The sequence below is a fragment of the Microchirus variegatus genome (assembly GCF_963457635.1).
Source record: "Microchirus variegatus genome assembly, chromosome: 8".
NCBI classification, from domain to species: Eukaryota; Metazoa; Chordata; class Actinopteri; order Pleuronectiformes; family Soleidae; genus Microchirus; species Microchirus variegatus.
Window position 1 is genome coordinate 6,810,648 of NC_139809.1, and position 26,356 is coordinate 6,837,003.

Genomic DNA, 26,356 nt, shown 5'->3' on the forward strand with positions numbered 1-26,356 from the left:
GGCGAGCAGTCAGAGCAGCACCTCATGCAGGTCAGTGAGGACTGATTGGCTACACAAACGAGTTCAAGGAGTTCATGGCGTTAATAGGAGACGGGGCCTCCGAGCTCTCGTGACCCTCAGCAGTGTCCCTGCTGCCACTCTTTCCGCTATACTGGCCAATAAAGGAGCCGTCTTCGTTGAACTGTCCTTCTCCTTCCCCGTAGTCAACTAAACTGTCGTCACTGTCGTCTCTCTTAACCGTCCCATTAGACGGCGTGCGGCTCCCTTTTAACGGCTTATGGTCCTCATTGTCACTGAAGGAGAAAATAACATGCAGGTGTTACAGGTGAGATGGTGTGACAGATGCAACAAGGAGATTAATGATCACCTTTTTTTTTTAGATGGAGCACTGTGGCGTGCCAGTGGGAACGTTTACCGCCACCTACTGTACGTTTCATAAGGTAACGGTAAAGATTCTTGCATTTGAAGTGCGCAGGTTGCAAATTTGAATTTGGCTTTGCTCCATGGCTAAAAAACTGTGGCTATGAATGATTAGTTGGTTTCCATCAGGCAACAGGGGAATACAGCTCAAGCAATCATACCTTGTTCAATTCCCCCTGAAACCAAAAATGAAGTGGTAAATGTGTTGCTTGACAAAAGCTCCCCCCACCCTGCACCCCCGCCCACCACGACTCAACACAGTTGTGTGGTTATGATGAAAAAGGCAATGATATGAGTAAAACTTGAAAAGCACAGTTTCAGCCAAACATCCTCCCCAAAAAGCAAGCATGGTGAATAAAATCACTAACTGGCACAAAAACAAAGTTTTCTTTGAATATCACACAGTCGACAACATCAATAAGATGAGATCATGAAGCCGTCATCATGCCTGCAAATGTTCATTCTGAATATAACGAATAATAACTTTTTTATGCCGAACATGATGAAGGCTCTGTGATCAAATCCTGGACTTGATGACAGCTGTGAAAACATGGGATGTTTTTCTCCACAGTGACTGTACTATATATCCACTCCCTCCCTCAACATCACCTCATGACGAGATCCAGTTGAAGACAAACACACAACAGCACAACAGCACAATCCACAATTGTTAAAAATGAATAAAAACACAAAAACAAAGTATTAAGTTATGACGGTAACACGTGTTGACTGCATGTGATAGTTCCCTTCTCCTACAGGGCTCCGTAAATGCTTATAAACTTTAATAAATACATAATATATGAGCAACATCAATGCTCTGGGTGACACGTTCCTTTGTTTTGGATATTGTAGTTTATTCTTGCTGCTGTAACAAAAGTCTGTTCCTGAAAAGTGTTCTCCAGCATAAACACTATTATTATTATTATTGATTATTATTATATTTTTATCACCAGAAATGTATGATTGAGATCATGGGCATGAAGCTGTTGCAATGTGAGGTACTGAGAGACAGAGTCACATGGAGTTGAGAATGATAAAATATAGAATATCCTTTAAGAATTATGACTCTTAATGACTCTTAATGTTATAAACGTAATATTATGACTGCTCCCTTCCAACCCGCCGATGATTTCATACTCATCCATGTGTATACTGTGTATCTATATTATATGAACTATAATTTAAATCGTTATTGCCTTGAGCAAGGTGTCACACCATGCACATCACATAATATATATATATATATATATTTATATATATACTGTATTTTGATTTATATTCGTCACAGAGAAAATCCATAGAATAAAACTATGTACTCATAATACAAAAAAGGAATATAAAATATAAAAGCAAGACATCTTATAAATTGACTTGTAAAAAAAACACAATATTCAACAACAAAAAAAAAAAAATGCTAGCTATATAGAAGTAAAGTGCTGTTTTTCTTTATTCTGCGTGCGATTGGAGAAGCAGCCTTGGTAGAGGATGCTAACAAGCATAGCTGGTTCACTGCTGTTAACTTAGCAGTGGTTTGTATGTATGTATTTAAGCAGCATTATACTAAACAAAGTGTTAATAGTACACATACAACGCAAACACAATGTATTATGAGTAGCTTATTAGTTTGCATGGGATTTGAAGGGTAAGGTCATTTCAGTTGCAAATGGGTGTCTCTTATTTTTCTTTCCCCTGACTGTCTTACTTGAGTTTTTAAAAAAAACACCAACAAAAATCCCTTGAACCTGAAGATTTCTGCTTCACCACAAGGCCATGTCAAGCACATTCAACACAACAGTCCACAACGTAGCATTCAGTTTGTCCCAAAACCAAGTGGGAAGAAGAGAGAAGAAGAAAAAGGAAAAACATCTTGTGCTTCTTGGTAGCAGAAGTTCAAAATGAGGGTCACTTCTGTGTTTCTGGTGATCCTGGGTCATTTATTGGTCAGCTGTAAGGGGTTGAGAGGAGGGCTGGAGTGCAAAGCTCCAGCCCGGACAGAGAGAGCAGAGCTGGGCACAGAAGTAGGGACGGGGTGATGGGTAAAACTGGCTCTGGTGCCTCCAGAGGTCGGATCACTTTCTCTCACCTGTATTCCCCAAAAGTGCAGTCGTCCTCTTTCATGGGCTGGAACTCTGGGTCTGTGTGTGCGTCCTCCTTCTCTTTGACTGGTGACAGAAAAGCGGCAAAAGTGACCGAGAGAATGTATATGTATATAATTATGTCTATAGTATATATGATTATAAGTTGCTTAATAAGCTGCTTATTGATGTATTTGATTATTTGTGGATGCATTGCTGCAACCATGATGCCATATATTGTTAGCTTTAATAAACATAGCTATATTTTGCTAAATAAATACATGCATTTGGGTGTTTCATTGATATGAAACTTAAACATGTTATTGACATGATTTGATATGATACAGAATAATACATATTTTTCTGTGATAACAAACTTTTGTAATGTAAAAGAAACACTGATCTGAAGTTCCATATGTTTGTAATACGTACCAGAAGAACACAGATTATCAAGTACAACATGGGAATTATAACATGAGCATCAGAAAGCAGTTTTAAATCTTTGTCTGATGTTACTGCTCTGATTTCATTATAGTGCCACTAAATGATATGAGCATTACTGAGTCTTTACATTAAACAACATCAACAACAACTAAGTACGCTCAACTGACAAACAAAAGCATACATAGTACAATAAGTACAAGAACAATACAGATTGTCAAGTACAACATGGGAATAATAACATGACACAGCATCAGAAAGCAGTTTCTTCGTCTGATGACTATAAGAAAACAAAACTGGTCTCATAATCTTAACAATCTTAATCATACATATGTCTTGAATGCTGACAAATAAAGACTTTAAGTGTGGCTTTGTATGCACAGACTCTGTCTAGTGTGTGAGTGACTGCTCACCAGGGTATTTGCCTCCTTTATTCCTCTGAATGAAGCAGATAATGAGGAGGATCAGGATGAGCAACGCAATGGCACACATGAGACCAATAAACCATCCCTGAGTGGCGATGTCCACCTGTCTGCTTGCCACAGCTGGTCAGGGAAGAAAAGGGACACTTGAGAATTATGGCTCCACTATGTTGTTGTTGTTTTTTTGATGAGGATAGCAACAATTACCCACAACGACAAATAAGGAAAAACAATAATAGTAATAAATGAGCATGAATACGTTTTTTTAGCATTCTCTCATTACCTAGTACACTCTTAGAAATAAAAGTGCTAAGTAGAACCATATAATTTTCTTTGGCTCTTTTTGGCTCTAGGTAACTCCAGGTAGGTACCTTTTGGAGGGTTCCACCAAGAACCCTTTTAAAACCCTTTATTCAGGAAAGGGGTTTTAAAGGGTTCTCTGGATCAAAATGGTTCTTACTGGAACCATTAGTGTTACCAAGAACCGTTGAAGCAAATGGTTCCAGGTAGACCCTCAGCCCTTGTAGAAGGACACTTTTGGAACCCTTATTTCTAAGAGTGTAGACAGATATTTCAGTTCATGAGCAGACAACTTCGATGTTAAACGAGTATGGAATCTTCTAGATTATGCTAATGGTGGCTTGCACAGATTAGACCCACGTTAGTACTGCATGTTTGTGGCACAAGTGCAAAGAGAGAGTCATTCTTTAACATAAAACAATCACAATTACACAAAGACACACACACAGACATACATACAGACAGACATAGGTTTACTGTGTGATATTAGGTTGGATATTATAACACACATTAATTAAGATAATACGAAACTTCTATATTAGAGTAAAATCCACTTTTCAAGTCTACGGGACTGATGGGAGTTACGCTGACACTGAACCATAAGATCATGCACGCTGCTATTTGACGACTCCATCACTACACAACATGCCTAGCAAACAGAGTCACCACAACACTGTCTGTTAAACCCATGCTTGACTGGGTCATAATAACTCAACAGCACAAACTACAACACAAGTCTACACACGACACAGTGCAGGGCCAGGCCAGGCCAGGCCGGGCCGGGGTGGAGGTGGAGGCAACCATCTAGAACTGCCTCACCTGGTACCGTGACCAATAGCTCCTTGGAGTGGTGGAGCGGCTGGTCGGGGTGACCTTTGGCCACCAAACGCACCCTATAGTTGCGGCCCCCCTGTAAGCCCTTCAGCACAACGTTCTGAGAGCCGTTCACAAGCTTTTTCTGCCATTCCTCTTCACCTTCACCTGCAGGGGGAGGGCGTCCATGGAGAGAAGTATGTTTGAGCGAGCGAATACAACTTCAAACGGAGGTCAACGTAGGTTGGGGAAAAAAACACATCTACTGGCATGGGGTTACACTACAAAAAATGCTAAATATATTGTATTTACGTGTTAAATAGTTTGTTTACTGCTGTTAATGGACTATTACAGAGGCTCAGTGGACTGCAACTGAGGAAAACAAATGCAAATCGGAGGGGAAACTATTTTCATGTAACAGCACATACTTTTATTACACTCATACGCACACACATAAACACCAAGTAAACAAGTACATGGTTGTTTTCTCAGTCTGTAGTGTGTTTTTATTCTTGGAATCTTAGTCCATAATGAAATATCTTAATAGTGAATGGATTCTTGTGCTAAACCTTTGTCACTTAGCAGTACCTTGAGTAATCCTCCGATTGTGTCAAAACTCTAAATATGTCCAACACTGTGATTCTTAGCATGATAGTCATTATACCTAACATTATCATTGTGGTCTGAATGCTGCACGTGAGCTGTTTTTGTTTTTCGTTTGCTTTGTTTTGTCCGTTTGCATTTGTTTCCTCGAGTGGCAGCGCGTTGAGCTCTCAGTGCCATTGTATAAAAAGATGGGGTGAGGAATTAAATATGGAATGCATCTGAGTGATAATCATAAGATTATCTTTTTCTGAGAACAGCATTGTCTAAATTAATGAGATGAGATCTATGATCAAGATACTCATGAAACAGTAGGTGTGAGAGAGCCATACGACAACAACGTACTGCTGCTTTTCATCCTCACTGCAGGTGGATAAAAACAGTGGAAAGCACTTCAAATTAATTTGGCACAGCGAGAATGTTGCTGCTGTTTAGGATGATGTGTGTCAACAAAAGTTGCCACGGGAAACGTAAGCGACTCCATAGCAGTAAATAATTAGCAAGCCAATCACAGGTGGCCTTAATTATTTATCACATCTGGGTCCGTGTTGTTAGAAGCCAACGCCAGTGTGACTGCCAATATTTCTATTCACCTGCACACGCCAATAATGAAGTAAGGGTCGCTTGCCACCCATGTGTGGAACTGACACAAACAAAGATGTTTTGCTTTGCTTACTGTTTTCTACTATGTATTCTACATATATGGTTTTCTCTGGGCCCCAGTACTCCCAACTGATGACGGCACCGTCCTCTCCAAACAAGGAACTAATGTTCCTGAAAGGACTCACAGGCCACACTGAGCACACAAGAGAAGAGACAACCATCAAGATTTTCTGCTGGTCAAAGGACAACCCAGTTACTGGCAAGCACATGCTCTGATTTCATTATAGTCACTGAATCTATACCTTACACAACATAAAAATCAACTCAGGACTCTAAACTGACATAGACAAAGCTGGTCATGTAACAAATGAGATAAGTAATGCACTACGATCACAGCGGTATCTGTACCCTTGTGGGGTGGATGACGGCGCGGAGGAAGCCGTGCAATGGGATGAGAGGTTTGGGTGCTTCCTGTAAACAACGTCGCACAAGACACACACACACACACACACACACACAATCACAGACACAAACATTTTCCACAGGTACAAACAACACAGATGATGGAAATCACTTTACATGCTGCACACAGTTCAAGTAAAGCCTTGCCATGCAGCAGGAAGCATCACCGACACACAGAGGTAAGAACTGGTCAAATGCAGCTCAGCACTTTGAAAAGACACGTGTGCAGTTTTATCACATTAGAAAGGGTGCACATCGCAAAAGCGTTGTTATGTATGTAGCTTTGAAGTTCCCCCCAGCTTTGAACTCAGGTTGCGCATCACTGTGGGCAGCAGAATTTAAAAAAGGCGAGGGGGGAATTGCTCATGTCATAAAGAGTGCATGCTTGCTCTTGCTGTGGGGTCTTAAAGCTATTTGGCTGCATCTGTCAAACCGGTATGAGTCTAGATACGATTGGTACCTTCAGCCCCATCTACGTCAAGCTGTGACATTAGAGCTTATAAAGAGAAACAGGACACAGAACATCAAGAGGACAGGAATCATTATGGGATGACCCTCCCCCCTCACACACAATCACTAGCATCTTTGTCGCTGCGTGTAACAGTGAGACATTTAGGTGCTCATGCTGAGCCTGTGAGTGAATTGGAATGTAAAATGCTGTGTCTAATGTTGCACAACAGCATGCTAATGTTCCACTCAAAATTGACATGAACGAAAAACCAATGAATCGCATGCTATTTTTGAAACCAAACGTAAAATAATTAAAAAGACTGTGAATAACAGGCATAACAAAGTCACGTAGCAACAATCTGAGTCAACAACACTGCTACAGCTAACGCTGAATAAAAGCATGGCTTTCACCTGCATTAACGTCCATATAAACCTGTACATTAATACAAAGCTTGGATAATATTACCTCAATTATTTAAAAAGGATATTTATTTGCCAAGCTCTTCAGCTGAAGAAGCATGAAAATGAAATTATTTCAGTTTTTTCTGTCATCTACATTTGTTGACTTACCTTCGTCCATGACGGTGACGGCCTCTTCAGTAACAGTGGGGCCGGCTCCCCTGACTGTTTTCGCACTCAAATAAAACTTGTAGCGTGTGCTGTACTTGAGGTTGGGTAAAGTGACTGAGGTCTCATTGGCGGGCAGGGCCAGCTCCTCCACTGTGCCCAGCTCATTGGAGTTATTGACTACAGGGCCGGAGGATGGATGACAAGAATAATGGGGTGGAAAAAGGGTGGAAGTTGGGAAGTAGTTAAAAAAGAAAAAAAGTTGAATGGAGGAGGTTTGTAGATGGAGTTGGAATATCAATGACAGAAAGGTGGAAAAGAAAGCATTTGCAGCACAGAGGTGCAGGGTTCAGAAAAAGAGTGACAAAAGTGGATTTGTTAATTTGTGCCGTTGTGATTTAACTTGGAAAATGTAATAACCTAAGTCTCTTTTAATCTTTCAATCTCATAATCTGACTTTGAGCAGGAAAGAATGACAATACTACAGACTACATGACAGAAGGGTCGAGACTAAACACTGGGAAAGTTTATGAAAGTTCACTAAAGCCCAGTGCTGTGATTCATATGAGTTATTTATAAAAGCCTCACCTGGCTGATATTTGAGGGTGTAGCCGGTGATGTGTCCATTACGGTCGTGAGGTGGACTCCATTCAAGGGTCAAAGAGTCAAGGTTTAAGTTGGTGACTACCAAGTTGGTCGGGGCCCCAGGCACTGTGGAGAAAACATAGATAATTAAACTTTACAGTTTATCAAAGACAAAAAAATCCCATTATAATATATGTATAGAAACCAATGGCACAGGAGAGGGCTTTTACATGAAGTCAGCAATAAAACTGTAGAAATCAACAATCTGTGTATTCATGAATTCTGGGTTTTTAATAAAGAAGAATAAGTAAATAAGTTAATATCAAGAAGGTAAGAAGAAGAAGAACGATATTATTATTAGTGGATTAGTGGATTGATAAAATATAATATGATGGCCGACTAACCAGCTGTTAATCCCTAACATCAGCTACTGAAAAGGGCCGTATTACTGAATCCATGTTAACTTTGTATCTGTGATCAAATCCTCAGCATTTCATTGTCAAACTCTTAGGTCCATATATCTTTCGCCACTTTTTTTTACTCTTTGTTGAAGATAATCATTCATTCATTCACAATATGAAATTCATGACAATTTAAATTATATCTATTATTATTATTATTATTATTATTATCTAATAAAGTATTAGAATAGTCTTGCATTTAATTGAGATAGTAAAAAAAAAAGAATAAATTCAAATTAAGATGTTAAAAATACAAACAGACTTTATATAAAGGTTATGTACTCCCTCTCTTACCTCCTTCAGGTGTTGAAAACTGCTGGGTGGGACTTGGTGGACCGTCTCCCTTGCCATTATAGACCCTGACATTGAAGGAGTACAGGCTGAATGGGTGCAGAGCAGGCAACATGCCGCGGCTGTGGTTCCCACTGAAGGTCAGGATCTGCTTCTCCATTTGATGGGGGTTGTGTTTGTGGAGAGCATGCTCTTTCCAGTAGTACACCTGCAAAGACAGCATTTACAGACAGTAAGCACTGTTGTGTGTCTGTATGGTATGGTCGGTGTCAACGTCACACCGTGTTTACACTTATGCACCTTGTATCCTTTGATTTGTCCTCGTATTAATTTATGAGGCACTGGGTCCCAGTGCACTTCTGACAGAGTGCTGTTCAGCACCACGGCCTGGACGTTTTCTGGAGCCGCTACTGGTACTGCACAGTGGACAAGAAAAAAACAACAGCAGCTAAATACACACGCAGTCATACAGAGCTACTGCCATAGGTTACATAACCAAGTGCATCACCCCAGACTGGGACACAAAGTACACTTAGAGTCAGTCAAACTCACAGTCCTCTCCTGAAAAGCCGTGGCCAATAGCAGGTTCAGGTCCAGCTCCATGGTCGTTCACCGCCTGAACTTTGAGTTCGTACGGAACAAATGTGGGCGTTCCAGACACAACAAACCGGGAATTGTTGGCCACAGTCACTGAGGTCCAATCACTGTCAACTCCCTTCTGCCTCCACATTACTCTATAATGAAGCCCTGGGCCATTAGACTGGAGCCCTGACAGTGGCTGCAGAGGAGAGAGTTTATAATGAACTTAATTTTTCTACCATATTCATTTTGCAGATTTTGTCAAATGTGATATACTGCATAGTACATTTGAAAATTTGAAGAAAAAAAGAGCAAAAAGGAAAGCTTTCACATTTCATGCAAGTCCCTTGATAAGATTAAATGCCTCAGGATTAAAACTGATTAGTTAAATAAAACTATATTACCGTCCAGGAGATTACAAGATTGTCATGTTCTGTTCCAGATCCCTGTACACCTGTGGGGTTCTCGTCTGGAGCTGAAAAAGTATATTAATGACAAAAAGAAAAATCATCCAAAAGAAAACCTTCCCCTGAGACTACATACTGTACCAATTTGCTTCTGAAATTACAGACAGATGGAGGGAGGTGGACCTATTAAGAACATTTCAGCAGATTCACTGATGCACACAAGACGCATTCATTAACTTGTGAAACTGTCCAATAAATGAGTCTCTACCTGCAGATTCTGTCTTGTAAATCTTGGAGGGTGAGCTGGGGCGGCTGAAGCCCACGGCGTTGAGGGCCAAAACTCTGAAGGTGTAGTGGACGTAGGCGGACAGTTTGAGGTGCGCTGTCGTCTTGGTTCCAGGGACCTCGGTGAGATTATGCCAGTTACCTCTGTGGTGCAGCGAGTCTTCATACTGGATCAGAAAGTCTGTGTAAAACCAAAAAGAGAGCACGATGGTTAACTAAACACTTCACACACAATCTGACACTAGATCTAAAAACTGGAATTAGTGCCCTCAAGGTCATTTTGATACCTCCTCTCAAAACGCATTACAAAAAAGAAATACCTTTAGGGTCCAGTGTGTACATTTTAGTAGGGATTATTGGTAAATATTGAATATACTTCCTATAAGTATGTTTGCATATGTTTACAGTTGCTTAAAAATAAAATAACAAAAGTTTTAGTAGCCTTAGAATAGGTACAGCATACAGAATCGGTGCCATAAAGTTTTTGTTCTTTTAGAGTCATACACCCAAAACCAGAAGTTACATCGTGCCAAGACCTGCTCGGGTTAGTAGTGCCATTCACCCTGTTATGAGCACCATCAAAATAATCTTGCAGACAATATTTGAAGGTTAACTTTCAGAGATCAACTTATCATTTTACACTATTCCTATGTCCAAATGCCAAAAATTAAAGGGGTGCTCAAGCAATGTAACAGTGAAGTGCCACAATATAGTGTGATTATTGAAAATTAAGCAATGGAGGCAGAGATATTCTGAAAGTTACACAAAAGTTCCAATAGAAGAAATAATAAAACATGAACAACATCTGAAAATCAGTGACACACACACACACACACACACACACACACACACACACACACACACACAACACACACACACACACACACACACACACACAGAGTTAATACATACACTGAATAGGACTGTTGTGTTCATCCCCAGGGGTCCATGTAAGCTGAACACTCCTCTTTTTCTGGTCGGTCAGCTCCAGGTCAGTGGGCGGGTCAGGTCTCTCTGGGGTAGACGCATCACAGTCATTAACATTTGAAATGCATTATAATGACATTCACACTGACTTCCTATTGCAGTTACACAATACAGTGTGTCCATGCCACGACAACATGAAGCAAAAACAAAACAACAACAACATCCACTTAGATTAATTAGTCATAGTACAGTTCTGATAAATGCTGAGGTTGTGAAGTGACTATATTTATATTTGCACACGTTCAAACTGGCAAACCTCGTTTGCCCCTGCGATACACATGCCGACACTGCATCATGCATATGAAATGACTGTTACTCAATGTGAGCATCTTCTATAATCAGTCTCCGTGAAATCGAGTCTCCGACTCGCCAGAGAGGTTCAAGGCTCATGTTTTGCAATTGAATTGATAAAATGAAAAACATGCTTTGAATAAATGAGTGACAAGTAAATGGCACACTGGAAAAGATCCCAAGTGGTTTAACGGAGAGACGTTTGCTTTGCAAATTGTCTTTGCACGGAAGCGTGAGAAGAAATTAGTTCCCCATTTGCCCAAATGTTTAATTTTTTTTCATCTGCGGTTTAATGTATTCAATATTAAAACAAAAATGCAATACAAAACACAATTCATCACAAGAAGTCAGAAAAAAAACAGACTTGAAATCAATGCTGTTAAATTAAAATGAAAAGAAAAATGCTCTGTCAACAACAAACAGCATCTTCAGACCACAACATGCTCCTTCAACAGAAACAAGACAAGCCCAGGTGAGCAGACCACGTCAGGTGAGCTGCAGGTTTACCGTGGACAACAGCTGGTGTTGGAGTGGCCTCTGCCAGCAGGGAGGGCAGGAGTGAAATGGAGTTTGGTGGTCAGTCAGCCATAAGAGTACAAAGAAGATTATCTGGCACACTAAGAAGGCAATAATCAAATATTCACGCTACTGCTGCTGACACAATCGCTGATTAAATCCGCACCAATCGTCTTAAGTAAACTCCCAGGCAATAAACCTTTAAAGGGCTGTAAAGTGATATGTTGTGTAAGTTATTAGACTGTTTTTGAGGTTACATGAGGCTTCAGCACAGCAGTGTACATACCAACTACAGTCAGCTCAACACTCGCTGAGTCGTGGTCCAGAGTGGTGTTCACGATGCAGGTGTAGACGCCCGCGTCACCCTCTGTCACATCCATGATGGTGAGGCTGTCCGAGTCTACAATGAATCTGTTATAACAAAAGATAGGCACACCGTCAGATTTCATATAATTCTAAAGTTATTTAATTTGCTTTATGGCCAGACAACCAAGTATACTGATATAAGTTTAGACGCAAGTTCCAGAAATTGTTTGTGTAAGTCAGTCTACAAGCAATTTTAAGCAATGATGAAGGTGGCGGAAGATCTTGTTTTAAAACTAAATTATGATCTGATCATTCAAAGGAATTAAAAAATATATTAATAGATGAAAAATTTCACATCCAGCCTCTTTACAGTAGATCTTGCAATGGTAAATTTCATGTCTTTGTCTCAGAGCTACAACACCCTTTTTGTAACACAAGATATCAGGTCCTTTTGTGTATTCAAATAAGGATGTCTTGACTCAACCTGCACCTAACTACAACATCTGCATGATATCTCGGTGGGGAGTCGGCCCCATTCCTGCCGTAGACAAAGGGGTGTGAAAGCACCGCCTGGAGGGGCAGACCCCTTCCCAGACAAAGCGATCTGAAACGGACGTTCCCCAGGTCTAAATGTTTCGGGCTCACTATGCTCTGGGTCTTTCTCCAGCCACATCCACTTGTGTGTAGATTGAGCTTTTCTTTGCAGAGAAAATAAAACCTTGTCAGGCGGCAGAAGTCTCTATTTCATTCTTCACCAGCAGCAGCAGAGCATTTCCACAACAATCTTCATATAAGATGAAGAAGAAGGCAGGGGGCTGAGGAAATACAACAATGGTGTAGAAAAGTGATACATCTAACAGTCTGACCTCTCATCATCAGGGAGCTCGTCATCGTCTTTGAGCCAGCTCATGGTGGGGACCAGGGAGGGGTCGTGTTTCACCTTACACTCCAGCACTGCAGACCTGTACCTCTGCACCACTTTGTACTCCGGCTGCTTCAGGATGCGGGTGGGCTCTGATGACAGGGGGGGAAAGGAGGAGGTTAGGAATATTTAAGAATTAATATTTTTAAATATATCTGATCATTGCTGCACACACTGGATGGATGGGTTTTACTGTATATCAGATCTTTAACTAAAGCTTGTTTTCCTTACATCACAAATCTTCAGGGTTTATTTATTTCACAAATTGATCTACCAATAACGGTATCTGTCACAACCCCGGGATTATCTACGTTCTTTTGGTTGGCCATTAATTCTGTATGTATTTTTCTTTTCTTGGGTTTTTAGTTCCTGTCCTGTCTTCCCTATTATTTGTGTGCATGTCTCCCAAGTGTTTAGTGTATTTAGTGTCTTTTTGTGTCTGTGTGGGTTAATTTGTTTGTTTCAGTGCATTTTCTGGTTTCCCAGTGGTTCCTGTTTTCTGGTCACCAGTGTTGGAGGTATTTTATGTTTTTCAGTCTTCAATTCTATTCAATAATATGATTACTGTAGTGTGGTAGAAATATTACATTGGTTTTGCTGCATATCTCTTTACGGCCTGTGCTTATAGATCCATTTATGTCATATTTAGGGATTTTGGATCATATCCGATGTAATGTTTGTCTTTTAAAGCTAAGTATTGTTTTTGTTTTTTTAAATCTAGGTGCTGGTTTAGTGTTTTTACAATGACAATTTCACTGTGATGACAGCATAACTGTAATAAGTATGTGTGTGCTGGTTCCAGGCTTAATATTCAAAGCGGAAACATTCTCACCTTTGACCTCCAGGTAGACGTGATTCTCATTGATACCAAGGTTGTTTCTGGCCACGCAGGTGTACTTGCCACCGTTTCGGGCCTGAGCCTTGTGAATCTCCAGAGTCCCATTGTCATGTAGGATGTACGGGTCTCCCACCAGCGTGCTAGACCTACTGTCTTTGAACCTGAGAGAAGAAGAGAGAGAGGAAACCATTTTGAGCCTCTGAAGAAAATCTACTGTCGAAATGGGAATGTATCTCTCTCTCTACATATAATATATGTAGAGAGAGAGATACATTACACAAACCTCAATCCACTCACCATGTAATTTTAGGGATGGGTGACCCAAAGAAGGCGCAGTCTATCAAGGCTGGGTGATTTTTGATGACCTGGTAGACTTTGTTGCTTGGTGTCAGCACTCTGGGCGTCTCGGCTGCAGTGAGGCAACAGCAGCAGCAACCATTAATGGCATGTTATTACACTCCAAACAATCAAAGGGAGGAAAAAAAACATTACTGAGAAATACACAGATCCAGAGAAAGGAACTTACAGAGGACATTGACGAAGGCATTGGACAGCAGGTAACCATGTTCATTGGAGACGTTACACTGATAGACGGCGCTGGATCCCGTCTGTATGTCAGTGAAGATAATTGTGTCGTCTTCCACATTTCTGCTAATATCCTTTGGGGAATCTGTTCACATAAGAGCGTAATTAGATGTTAATACATGTGCAAAATTAAGGATTTTTCTTTACTTCATCGTTGATTATTTTCAATGGCAAACCAACTGTGTCACTCACAAAAAATACGAAATGATCAAGAGCGGACAGATTCTGATATAAGTACTAATTACACTATACTGGTCAGAATTGTGCTGTGTTTCCTTTTGTTTAAGTTCTGGTGATAAACTAAGAGTTAAACATTATTTGAGAAATTATAAAAAGAACAAGAAAAACATATTATCTTGAATCAATCTGTCTTAGATCTGCATTAGGACTGGAAAGAGAAGGAAACAGCTAACCTGATAACAAACCACCTACTCACAGGTCTAAAAAATCACCAAGTAAAGCATGAATTCATGTTTGTTAAATATGTAAGAAAAAGAAAATGTAAAAGTGACAATTTGTGGTTTATTTTTTTCTAGTCGGCGACTGTGAGTTCCTGTCGTCTTACCACAGGTTGTCAGGCAAATATTCAGTGATGGCAAGAAAGTGAATAGCTCATTTTAGCCAGGATATCCTTGGAAAAGAGATTAATAATCTCAATGGATACTTCTTGGATAAATAAAGGTTATAAAATACTTATTTAAATAAGAGGTTTAGCTTAGTATAATAGGACAAAACAGTTTGTATCTTTGTAAGTGTGTTATCTAGCATTTGTTATCTAAGCTAAAAAAATGAATAATGCTACACTCACGCATGTGAGACTGAAATAATCCAGTCTTCTATAATCAAACTATTCGAAGCTCAGCATAATTAAAAACATGCCACATACTGTGGACTGGAGGTGTTTTTTTCATAGCTGTGGAAAAGAACTGCACTCACTCTCTATGGGAATGCCGTTCATAGCCCAGGTGACCGAGGGTTTGGGCGTGCCACTGGCCCTGCAGGTCAGCACGCCGTTCTCTCCCGGAGCCAGAACAAGATTCCTTGGAGGGCCGCTGATCCAGTAAGGAGCAGCTGAAAATAGAACAGAAGGCTGGAGAATTAATGAGTGAACACAGTGGCCTACTGGCATCTCTGCATAAATCAATTATGAGACAGAGGGAAAGGGAGAAAGAAGTGACAGAGAGAAGGAGCGACTGTGTCGCCACACGGAGGTCTGACCATGCGTTTCATCACTGACAAACCTTTGACCGTAACATGAATGGTGTGGTGAACTGAGCCATGCTGATTCCTGGCAGTGCAGCGGTAATCTCCTGCATCTGACTCCGACACATTCATGATTCTCAGCGTCTTCTGGTAGTCCAGGAAGGATGTGCCCTTGGACGGGAGTTCGCCGCTCAATTTGGTCCAGGAGATTTCCGGGGTGGGCCTGGATTCAAAAAAACGAAGAGAGTGGTTTGTAGGCAAAGAATGATAATGACACTTGAGCAGGTGGACACTTAAGGCTCTCAGGGCTGATGTAATTGCCGATTATTTTACTTACAGCCCCTCTGCAATACACTCCATCTCCAGCACCTGTCCTCTCAACACCATCTTGGAGCTGGAGGAGCCAGATGGTATGAGGAAAGTTGGCCTCCTCTCATCCACTGGGTCTTCTATAAACACAGGCAGAGGAAATTACCAGTTGCTTCAGTCCATACCACAGTAAAGATCAGGCCAAAACCAGAACCTTCATATTTACAATTATTCCATCAATGTCCTCTATGATGTCTTCCTACAGACTCATTCAAAATACCTATTTTACATTTAACCATAATTTGAACTCACTGATCTGAATGTTTTGTGCTAATGCACGGCATCGTTTAGACAAACACAATATATTTTAAGCAAAGACAAAATGAGCAGAAATGCAAATAACCAGTGACTGGAAGAATTAGACAGGATTTAGAAAATTAGACAGGGCAGCAGGAAAAGAGAAGAGTTTAGGATGGAAAACAGCAGTTGGTCATTTGAGGGACAAAAGGAGATATACTGTAGTATAATGTATATATATATATCAAATGTATTGTTATTACACTATACATATCCATATACAGTTTCTTTTTATAACTTATCCAGGTTATGCAATCATCCTATTTGAAAGTGGAATAGTCATTCAGAATGATTAAAGCAGGTAATAGGGGTAAGTGAAGTAATCAAAGGTGTATTGATTGAAGGACAAAGAATTAACTTGTTAATTCTGGTTGTTAGTGGGTAACAGCTATGGTTTACAGCACTAGAGGGTGCCAAGTCTCACCCCTGGTGAAATCAGAGTGGTTGTTGAAAGCATCAGGGTTAGTGTTAGTGGTAGGACTGCAACGATGATCGATTATTAATCGACGACTAAAAGAATCGTCAACTATTTTGATAATCCATTAGTTTTTCTTTTTGTTTTAAATTAGAAAGTTCTCTGATCTTTCAGCTTCTTAAATGTGAAAGTCTTCTAGGTTCTTTGCTCTATATAACAAAAAAAATGTCTGAATAATTTTGGTTTGTGGAGAAAATAAGATATCATTATCATAGGAAACAGCTATCGACATTTTTCAACACTTTCTAAACCAAACAACTAATCAATTAATAGAGAAAATAATCGACAGATTACTCAATAATGAAAGTAATCGTGAGTTGCAGCCCCGGTTAGTGGGTAGGAGTCAAGGTTTGGAGAAGTCGTTTGGGGAGCAAACACTAGGGGGTGTCGAAAACTCACCACTAAATAAATCAGTGTCATTGTAAAAAGCTGCCATTGTGTCATTGATTGCATCCACTGTAAAACAACAGAGAAATCACACATGCCACAAGTTGAAATCACACATGCATAAAACACATGCTTTGACAAATTAACATGAACACACACAAAAAAAAACATTTACAAGTCACAACGTAGAACGGATCGTCACGAGAATCTGGAGGGAACATTCAAGTCAACGGCAAAATGTGAGAGGCCTTTGTTGTTGGTGCAGAGTGTGAACAGGACGTCTCACTGCAGGGACAAAATGAACGCCTGCTCAGCAGATATTTCCACGTACCGACGAGAGCGGCGACAATATGTCTTTTCAGTGGGACGACGATCACGTCTCTCTGGATGAGATTAGAGATAGGAAATTATGTTTCCATCCTTCGCGTACACGCACACACTCACGCGCGGAAACATGCCGGCTATATATTTCAACACTTTCTTCTTCTCCTTGGACTTACGGTTGAGGACCTTGACGCTGATGGGCTGTTTCTGTTGGATGGTTCGTGTGTGCGGGAAGCGGGCGTAGCAGATGTAGTCATTTCTGGAATCCCCGGGGAGAACATTAGAGAAGTAAAGGTCTCCATTCAGGGACTGGGACACCCTGCTGCTCTGAGGCAGCCTCTGGAAGTCTGAAAATGTAGGGCAAAATTAAAATAAGTTACAATGTCTGGGTCGTTTTCATTCATCTCTAGAAGAAATAGTCCCAGTGACGGTACAATCCAAAGTTCATCCAATATAACAGAGACACTGTTGAGAATGAAAATAAATGTAGTTCAAGAACAAGTGTATGAAAAACCCCAAATACGTTTTGTAACAGGGTGGAAGAATAAGACTAAGAATCAAGGTCAACAACAAAAGAAATTAAACTGAGCTGCTGAATAAACAAAAGGCCTGGTCTCATCAATTTGAAAGCATTACAACAGTGACACAGTGAATTTTGTGGTGAGATTGTTTTTATAAGAGCAGTATTCTTGGTCAAGAAAGTCTTAGTTTTAGTGAAAGGAGTTGCCTTTAAATTGCTTGTAAAAATGGATATTTGAAAACAACCCTCTCCTGAGGAAGACTATGTGATAAAGGATAGAGCATTTTATAAGAGATAAAAAGCTTGATAAAAATTGAGCCTCATTGTGATTTTGTTTTCACAACTAAAGTTCAGTCATCAACACTTGATGCAAATTATGCTGCTTTACATCCAAGCCACCTGATGATTGCATGGTAATTCAGTTAAAATATGGATTGTTACCTAACATAAAACCTAAGTGCATTTTTACATTTCTTAATGAATGAGAAAGCAATAGTTTCACAGTGCAATTAACAGTATGTTATTATTTCTTTAAGGTTATTTCAGTTACTATTTATAGCAGAACACTTTGCATAACTTAAATTTGCAATGTTTAGAGTCTATGATTTGTAGTAAAGAGGTTAGAAAACACACAATGACTGACAAGGACCTTCAACAGTACAAAGCAGGCACATCATTCTGCCTTCAAGGACACATATCTGAGATTAACACATTTTATTAGCAGCAGTGATTTATAGAATAATGCGCAACTAAGTGTAGAAGTACTCACTATTGTCCATCCAGAATATTATGGGAGGGGGCAGGCCAGCAGGTGGTTGACATGGCAGCACCAAGGAGCCGCCCACCTGAATTACAACTGGCTTGATTTTCTCCTTTGACCACAAGGGGGATCCTGGATTGGTTGGAAAAGGGAGCACATGTCAGCAGAGTCTCATTATTTAATGTGAAATATGGGTTGCAGTATGTGTTGCTAATGGACCGTTGCTGACATGATGGCGGAGTTGACGAGGCAAGGTAAGAGGGATAATGCCTAACTCGACAATAATGCTAGAGGAGAAATACAAGGGGATGTTCAGCTCTACCCACTATTACATCCTGTAAAGTAAAACATGCTTTTTCTTCTACATGCACCTTTACCTGTCAGAAGTGCTCTTAAGATGGAAAATGCAACTTAATTGTTAGAAACAAGAAGATTATTGAGTTTGTATGATATGTATGATATGTAATAAGACAAAAAAATGGAATTGATAACAGAATGCATATTGACTAGCACTGTACTTACTGGACTGCCGTATGACTATGTTGTGGGAAACAGAAGTTCCGTGTTTGTTTCTCGCTATGCACTGGTACACCGCCTCGTAAATGTCAGCCTTCTCCCTGCTGATGTCCACTACCAGAGTCCCAGAGTGGTGCTTCATAATCACATTGGGGTCCTGGTCGATGTCAAAATGGGTTCCGTTTCTTGTCCAAGAGAAGCTGAAAAGAGATGATTCAAGTTCCAGTTGCAGGTTTATTCGTACTGTGCATTAAACGTACTGTGCATGATAAAATGCAACGGAATAAATACACTCTCTCACCCCATAAAATGTGCCCAATAATCTTATAATCCTATCAAAAACCCTTCATCAATCATATGTGATCAAACCACAGAGGGACGCAGATTAGCTGTAACCTCCTGACAAAGACGATCAATGTTTTAGTCAAGATTATTTTGATAATGAGCTGCCAACACACATATGTACAGGCAATGTTAGTGCCATCAAGTGGCACTAAGAAGAAAAGAGGATAACATTAGCTAAAACTATGGCTGTCAAGCAATTCTTTCCTCCTTCCTTAATTGTGATTAATCACAGAAGTTCCATAAGTCAATTTTTTCTCACATGTTTAAAACCAAACTTTGCAAAGGGCAACTTGCAACGTAATAAAAATGTCATTTATATTTATGGTCAAATTAAGTTTTAAAAAGAGTGCATAATTTAGATCAACCTACTGGAGACCTGCTGTCAGCCGAGGCCCAGGACTGAAAACTTTATTGTCGGTAGTTTAATTAACATTTGGAAATGTGGAGTCTTCTTCGAAACAGGATGGTAAATGTTTAATCTCACTTCACAGATTCCTACCTGGGAGGAGGCTTCCCCTTTGCCTCACAGTGGATTACAATGTTCTCCCGTGGGTCGATGATGTAATCCTTGGGGGATTGGTGAGTTATGGTCGGTGGCTGTGGCACTAAAGGAGATCAGAAATATGATATTTAATCATGACCTTCACTGCATGACTAAGCCCTTTCTGTCTCACTGTATTGACCGCCCAAGCAGTCACTACCCATCACATGCTGACAGAGACATAAAGCTTTTATAGCAAGTACAGCAGCAAACAGGCGTGCAGAGCTCTCAGGCACATTTCACTTTATTGTAATGATCCGATTCTTAATGTGCAGGGAGAATAATGGACTATGTCAAAACAGATGATATGAGAACACATGCTGTTTATAATATTGCTCAATGAAAAGAATAAAAAAAAAACACAGGCTAAAAACAGCAAACAAAAACAAACGGATCAATGCATGCAAAATATATAAAAGTCCACTTCAAAACACACTTTAATGTAAGACAGAATAATCAAAAACACACAAAGCACAAAAAATAACTAATGCACAAAAAACAACTCGGCAAAACCTCTGCGGCGACGTCACACCAGTTTGAAACTTACATCCTTCCAGAACTTTAGTGTTTTTTTCCACCAAGAATCAGCAAAGAAGGAAGAAAAATGTTAGAGCTGAAATCAGCACCACATGTGAATATTGTTGAAACCAGGTTAGGAACACTTCTATTCTCATATTCTTATACATATTATGTTTTATTCTAATAGTTTTTTGTTAAAATTGTGCGTTGTGAGTTGCCCCTGTGTATGAAATGTGCGATACAATTAAAGCTGCCTTGCCTTGCCTAGTGTGGAGAAATATCTCCCTGCATTATTTATCATTCAGATCAAGGTTTGGACAAGGCCAGTTCCCAGACAAGGAATGCCAGCTTACCAAGCAATATGTCGGCCTACAGCAGTACCACAGAAACATCTGAGCGCAGGGCTGGAGGTCATTTCATTCCCCCATCAGTCACAGTGAGGATTAATGTGATCCTCAGCTTTATAAAACTAATTTAACAACATGGAAATCAATTATTGTTTTTGATTCAGAAGAAACAGTTAATGGGCCTGACTATTATTATTATTATGATTATTTTAGTAATAAATAATAGATATAGAATAGTAGATATTTAGTAGATATGTGTGTCACATCTGAACATGACTGTCTTCTCAAACAACACACATGAGCACAAATACCCCTTTGAGTCATCAACACAACAGAAAATGTAATATTTATGAAAGATATGGGAATTGAAGCAGGATAATAAGCAGAAAATGAAATAAAATTAGATCTACCTTAATTGATCCCCGTAGGGGGAAATACCAAGCTATCACAGCAAATTAGTGAGCGAGAGTTAGCTCTAGAGGACAACATTCCCCTCCACTGTTGCTTGATTTTTCTGTGTTTCCATGGTGCAGGTTAACAATGGCATTGCTCAACTACATGTGTCCTGAGATAACCATTCTCATTCACGTCACATGGCCACATATTGAGTATATATCTGATCTAGGATACAGATCTGATTTGAAAATCTGAACTGCGAGACATCCAACTGGCCAAAATCCAATGATCCAAAAATCTCAGTCATTTCAACTGAAAAAATCTGATTTGAGACACTTTAAACCTGATAATCTATATAGCCTAAAGGAATAATTCTTAATTTTGACAAAACTCTTGCTCGCCTGGATGAAAAGATTCACACCACCCTCATTGTCTTACACCACGTTCACATCTAAAAGCTGTGTCATGGTCCAACTGTCCAAGAAACATGTGTTCAACAACATGTTGTTGTGCATTGTGTTGCCTTACGGTCCAGTGGAACCTCCAGCGCGGTGGCAAGGTGTCCAATTAGCAGCACCACGAGCAGCGCCGTGTCCATCCTCCTCTTCTCCATCGTCAGCGTGCGATCCAAAGTTCTGCCCCCGGAATATGACGACGCTCCCGTCCCTCGGCTCAGTCACACCGTTTGAGAACGAGTGCTCGCTCCCTCCCTCACTCGCTCACAGCTGCAGAGAGAAAAAGTGTAGGAGCGGAGTTGAATAGCACATTCACTTTCTAAGGCTATCAATCATACGCTGAGTTTGTTCTATTTTGTGTTCAACAGCTGCTCACAGAGACAGAGAGAGAATGAGCGGGACAGACACATATAAGCTCTGTCTACAGATCGATGTTCGTTGCCATGCAGCGCAGTTTGCTGGAAGCTATCTTTTTGATCTAGTGCTCTCCAATGAGGACTGATGCAGGCCACATGGGCTTATTGTTGCTCGGGATAATCACTGGCGTGGCCATGGTGCCATTAGCCTCCTCTGGTATTATCGATCACGTCAGCGGGCAGATGACAGGCCAAGAGACAGAGATGAGATGACACTCGCTTCACTTTCCATTTTGCTATCAGATTTATCTGTTTGATTGAGTGACCCAGCGAGTGACGGAGTCAGCGGCAAACTGATCTGCACTGAGGTCAGATTTCACACAATGAAGCATCGTCCTTTCATGAGACTGTTGTATCGGAAATATCATGAGTCCCTGGACAGATCTTGTAACATCTCAGCAAGGATTGACGGTAAAAAGATCAACAGGTTCAAGTCAGTTAAAGGCGTCATATTATACCCTATTTCTTTAATAGTAATTAACCTCGTTCCCTGGTGTCCTAATGAACATGTCTGTGACATGCTTTGGTCAAAATGCCATAAGGATGAAGCACCTCATCAGTTCAATCACCCTGCCAAAACAGCCCTGTTCAGAACGCTCGGTTTAGTAGAATCTCTTTAGGTCCACCTTAAAAAAAAAAAAAAAAAAAAAAGTAAAACAATCAGCCACAGAGGCTACTGGAAAAGTGATCATTTGCAGGCTCTAGCAGGCACATTGCTGTCATATAACATGTATCCACTGGACAGGTCAATCCTCTGAGGCTGGAAGTTTGTGTAGAACTCTGTGCTGCACTGTGGAGCCAAGAATAGAACTTTTCGCAGACTTCCGGTTTTTTCGGATGCCGTTGCCCTTGCCTCAGTGAGTGATACTACATCCAGAGTCCCAAATATAAGGATTTAAATGATTTAAAAAATGATTTTGCATAATATGACCCCTTTAACGTTTTTGCAGGTTTGAACCAAAAGAAAAAGCTAATTATAAACTACTATAAAAGATTATTAACTGTTAATTAAGTGGGGAATTTGTGCCACAAAATGTCCTTTGTGAAAAGGCAGGAAACCAAAACATTAGCATACACTATTTTCCTGATATTTTCTCTTGTTGCCAGGCAGCTGGATGTTTACAAATCACACCTTCATCCACCACAAAATGAGACAAAGCGAAAAAGAGAAAATAGCAACACACACGTGTTAAAAATAATCACTGTCACAAAATCAAAATTGTATCCAAGCTTCAGAGAATAATAACTACTGACTCAAAAAGACTCTGCTCAATTATTCATCTGCATATTTCAGCACAATCACAATGATCAGTGGATTTCATTATTTTTCATGTAATTGTCAGCACAGCTTGTGATCGAGGAATAAAAAAGAGCAAGATAACGAGACTTTCATGTCATTGTCTGCCTTTTGGAAACCGCAGCCTAACCTGTTTTTATCTGGCTGGCTGATGCCTCTCTAACCCGTGGCATCACACTATTGAAATGTCACAGCTTAATTTAGCTTTAATTTAGCTTATTTAATGCATTATTACTAAACAACACTAATTCTGTATTTTAATATGTTCCTGCATGACAGAATCACATAAAGTGCATTAAATTGGGGTGTGAAATGTTCTGCTCTCCAGGCCTTTTGGCTTGGATGGGGTCAGAGCTGCAGACAACGAGGAGGTGCAAACTCTGTCTGGGACCACAGGCTAAACAGCATGGCAGTCAGACACTAACTAAGTCCTCCTTGGGGAAAAATGTATTTGTAAATGCTGCCCCCGAGACAAGATTTATTTGTGGCCCCAGAGTCGGCTTCTGGTAGCATGGGAGGAGACCAGGGCTAACATCCTGCTGCTGCCCCCAGCTTCCACTACACCTCTCCAGGGACTGCATCACTCGCCTGGGGCATCCAATCACAGAGCTGTGTACAACATGAGGACCTTCAACCTTAGGATCCAAATCTGACAAAAAATGATTCAGGGGGCCCTTTTTTTTTCTTTCTTTTTTTTTTTCAATCAAGTTCAGTTGCAGGTTGCGGTCAAGGTTGCCAAATCTTTTCTGATCTGTAAACGGGTCTCGGACTAGTGATGGGACAATATACGATCTTATCGCTTTATCAGGATTAAAAGCACTTATAATAAGTTAATCTTGGTGAATTTATTTTATTGTGTTAATTGTGAATGAAGAAAAACAAATAGTTAGCCTAATAGCATAATTGCCATGAAGTCAAGGTAATTGCCTAACTTTACAAATGTGCTTTCTAAAAAATGTGTTTTTTCTTGTTTTCTGAAAACGTTCAAATATGACTTAGGCAACTAAGCTATTAGGCTAACAATATATATATATATATATATATTTCTGATTATTATTTCCTGTGAGTGACTTGAAAATCCTGTCCTATGTATTTCTTACTGTGCCTATAGGAGCTACATCTTTCCTCAGGTCTTCTTATTCATTCATTCATTCATTCATTCATTCATTCATTCATTCATTCATTCATCTATGATCTTATTAAATCATTTTTCATTAAAAATATTTAGCCTATCTGCGATGTCTCTGACCACCATAAGTGCAAAGTAAAAGTAAAAAAAAAATCAGTAAACGCAATTATTTTCGCCAGGATAATCGTGACATAATGTTTTGAAATGGTCGACTTCAGACTCTTCAATTTTATGTTGATTTTGAACTGACTATAGTTCAATAGCGACATTATATACATCTGCAATAAAAAAGGTTGCACCACAAATCTTTTGTTGGACCACCTTAAATTTTGACATGCATTCACTGAGGCATCACTTCTGTGAGCTTACACAATGTCAAAACATTTATTTTTAGCTGCTGTTGCATTCATTTTTCGCCAAGACTTTGTATTTATGATCGAGTTGGACCGATGTATCTTCTGCAACACAATGATTCTTTCACATTTTTAGCGTTTTTATTTCGGAAAAAACCTCGTCATTCATTCTTTTATTCGAAATTTTGCTTGGTGAGATCTTTGATAACCAGTCTTTCTTGTAGTTTATTCTTTGCAAAGAGAAAGGATTATACAAAGTGTAAGCAGTCTGAACCTAAGGAGCATATTCAGGATGAGAATTAAGATATCGCCTGTGCTTATTAATGCACATTCTCAGGTGAAGTGAGTATAAAAGACAGCCAATGACAGCGAGCGCATAAATGTGTTAATTATACATTAACGTGAATCCATCCCTGAAAGCCTGGTGATTCTTATCTGGAAAGGAGCCAGGACTTCATTCATGATTCATTTCCCAATTTAATGAGGTGTTGCAGCAAAGCTGTGGCTGGTCAGCATGTGTGTGTCTGTGTGTGTATACTGTATATGTGCGTTTGTTTGCGTGCACTATAATTATCCCTGTGAGCTGCAGTGATATGGAGTCGACCTCTCGCCATCCCTCACACAGGGATCTATGACAGTGGAAATGCCAGTGGGAGTTTAAAGACGACGAACCAGCCACAAGGGTCTGAAACGACTCATAGGCTGACGGAACAGCAAGCATTGAATTATTAAAAATAGATTTTCCTTGAATAAATAAGTAGTGGGGTTTTCATTTTTCTAGTTTAAAAACCTTCACTGCACTGTTGAATTATGAGGCAAGAGCGTGCATAATGTGAATGCCTTTTAAAGAGGAAACTACAACTTGGGGCCTTTTTCGTTTGATGTAATTCTTTGAGGATACATTTACTCAAAAAATATTACCAGTGGTGAATCTTTCTATGCGTCTTGTGTTAACAGAACTGGAAACTCAAGCCAAATGACTGAGGCTGACATAGAAAGTGCAATACAGTTTGAAGTGCTGTGCCAAAAGCTGTCAGGTGGCAGAAACAAATCGGAAGACAAATGGTTGCTAAGGACACTTTCTGTGAGGATTTTCGAGCAATTTCCCAAAACAAAAGAGAGTAAAATGAACATAAACTAAGCTACTAACTTCAAATCTACTGTTTCTGTCCAGTTTAGACTTGTAGGAGCCAGTATTTAGTTAATTTATTTTAGAGTTAGTTTAACTGATTAATGCAGGATTACTTTTTGAATGGTATAAGCCTTTGAGTAAATATTCTTCTAAAGGAAAGGATTGTGGCTTTGTGGACCTTTGGTGTTATTAAAACTTCTATTTTATTAGATAAAAGGTACCATGGACCCTTGACACCTTTGACAGCTATGATAGATAGAGGGATAGGTGAAAATATTGAGCAATTTGCCTCGGTGGAGTGGTATAAAAAGTTATTTTGACCGTTATGTTACTGTTAAATCTATAACAAATAGTCATTCACAACCT

General features: G+C 39.9%; 1 protein-coding gene across 1 annotated transcript; it reads right to left on the reverse strand.

Annotated features, from left to right (window-relative positions):
- Positions 1-21,821, reverse strand: LOC310930355 (neuronal cell adhesion molecule-like; the record flags this gene model as incomplete). The annotated part of the gene is made up of 30 exons (XM_083893314.1): positions 1-293; positions 2,504-2,582; positions 3,350-3,481; positions 4,478-4,639; positions 5,751-5,870; positions 6,086-6,148; positions 6,600-6,635; positions 7,160-7,336; positions 7,745-7,867; positions 8,497-8,701; positions 8,794-8,909; positions 9,046-9,271; positions 9,477-9,547; positions 9,748-9,945; positions 10,677-10,778; positions 11,550-11,579; positions 11,845-11,969; positions 12,731-12,878; positions 13,619-13,785; positions 13,922-14,033; positions 14,151-14,294; positions 15,146-15,280; positions 15,451-15,635; positions 15,750-15,861; positions 16,953-17,009; positions 17,441-17,611; positions 18,554-18,676; positions 19,067-19,260; positions 19,905-20,010; positions 21,737-21,821. 30 exons carry the CDS (start codon positions 21,819-21,821, stop codon positions 50-52), a joined length of 3,948 nt encoding a protein of 1,315 aa, XP_083749440.1. The 3' UTR covers positions 1-49.
- Between the last annotated feature and the right edge of the window lie 4,535 nt (positions 21,822-26,356).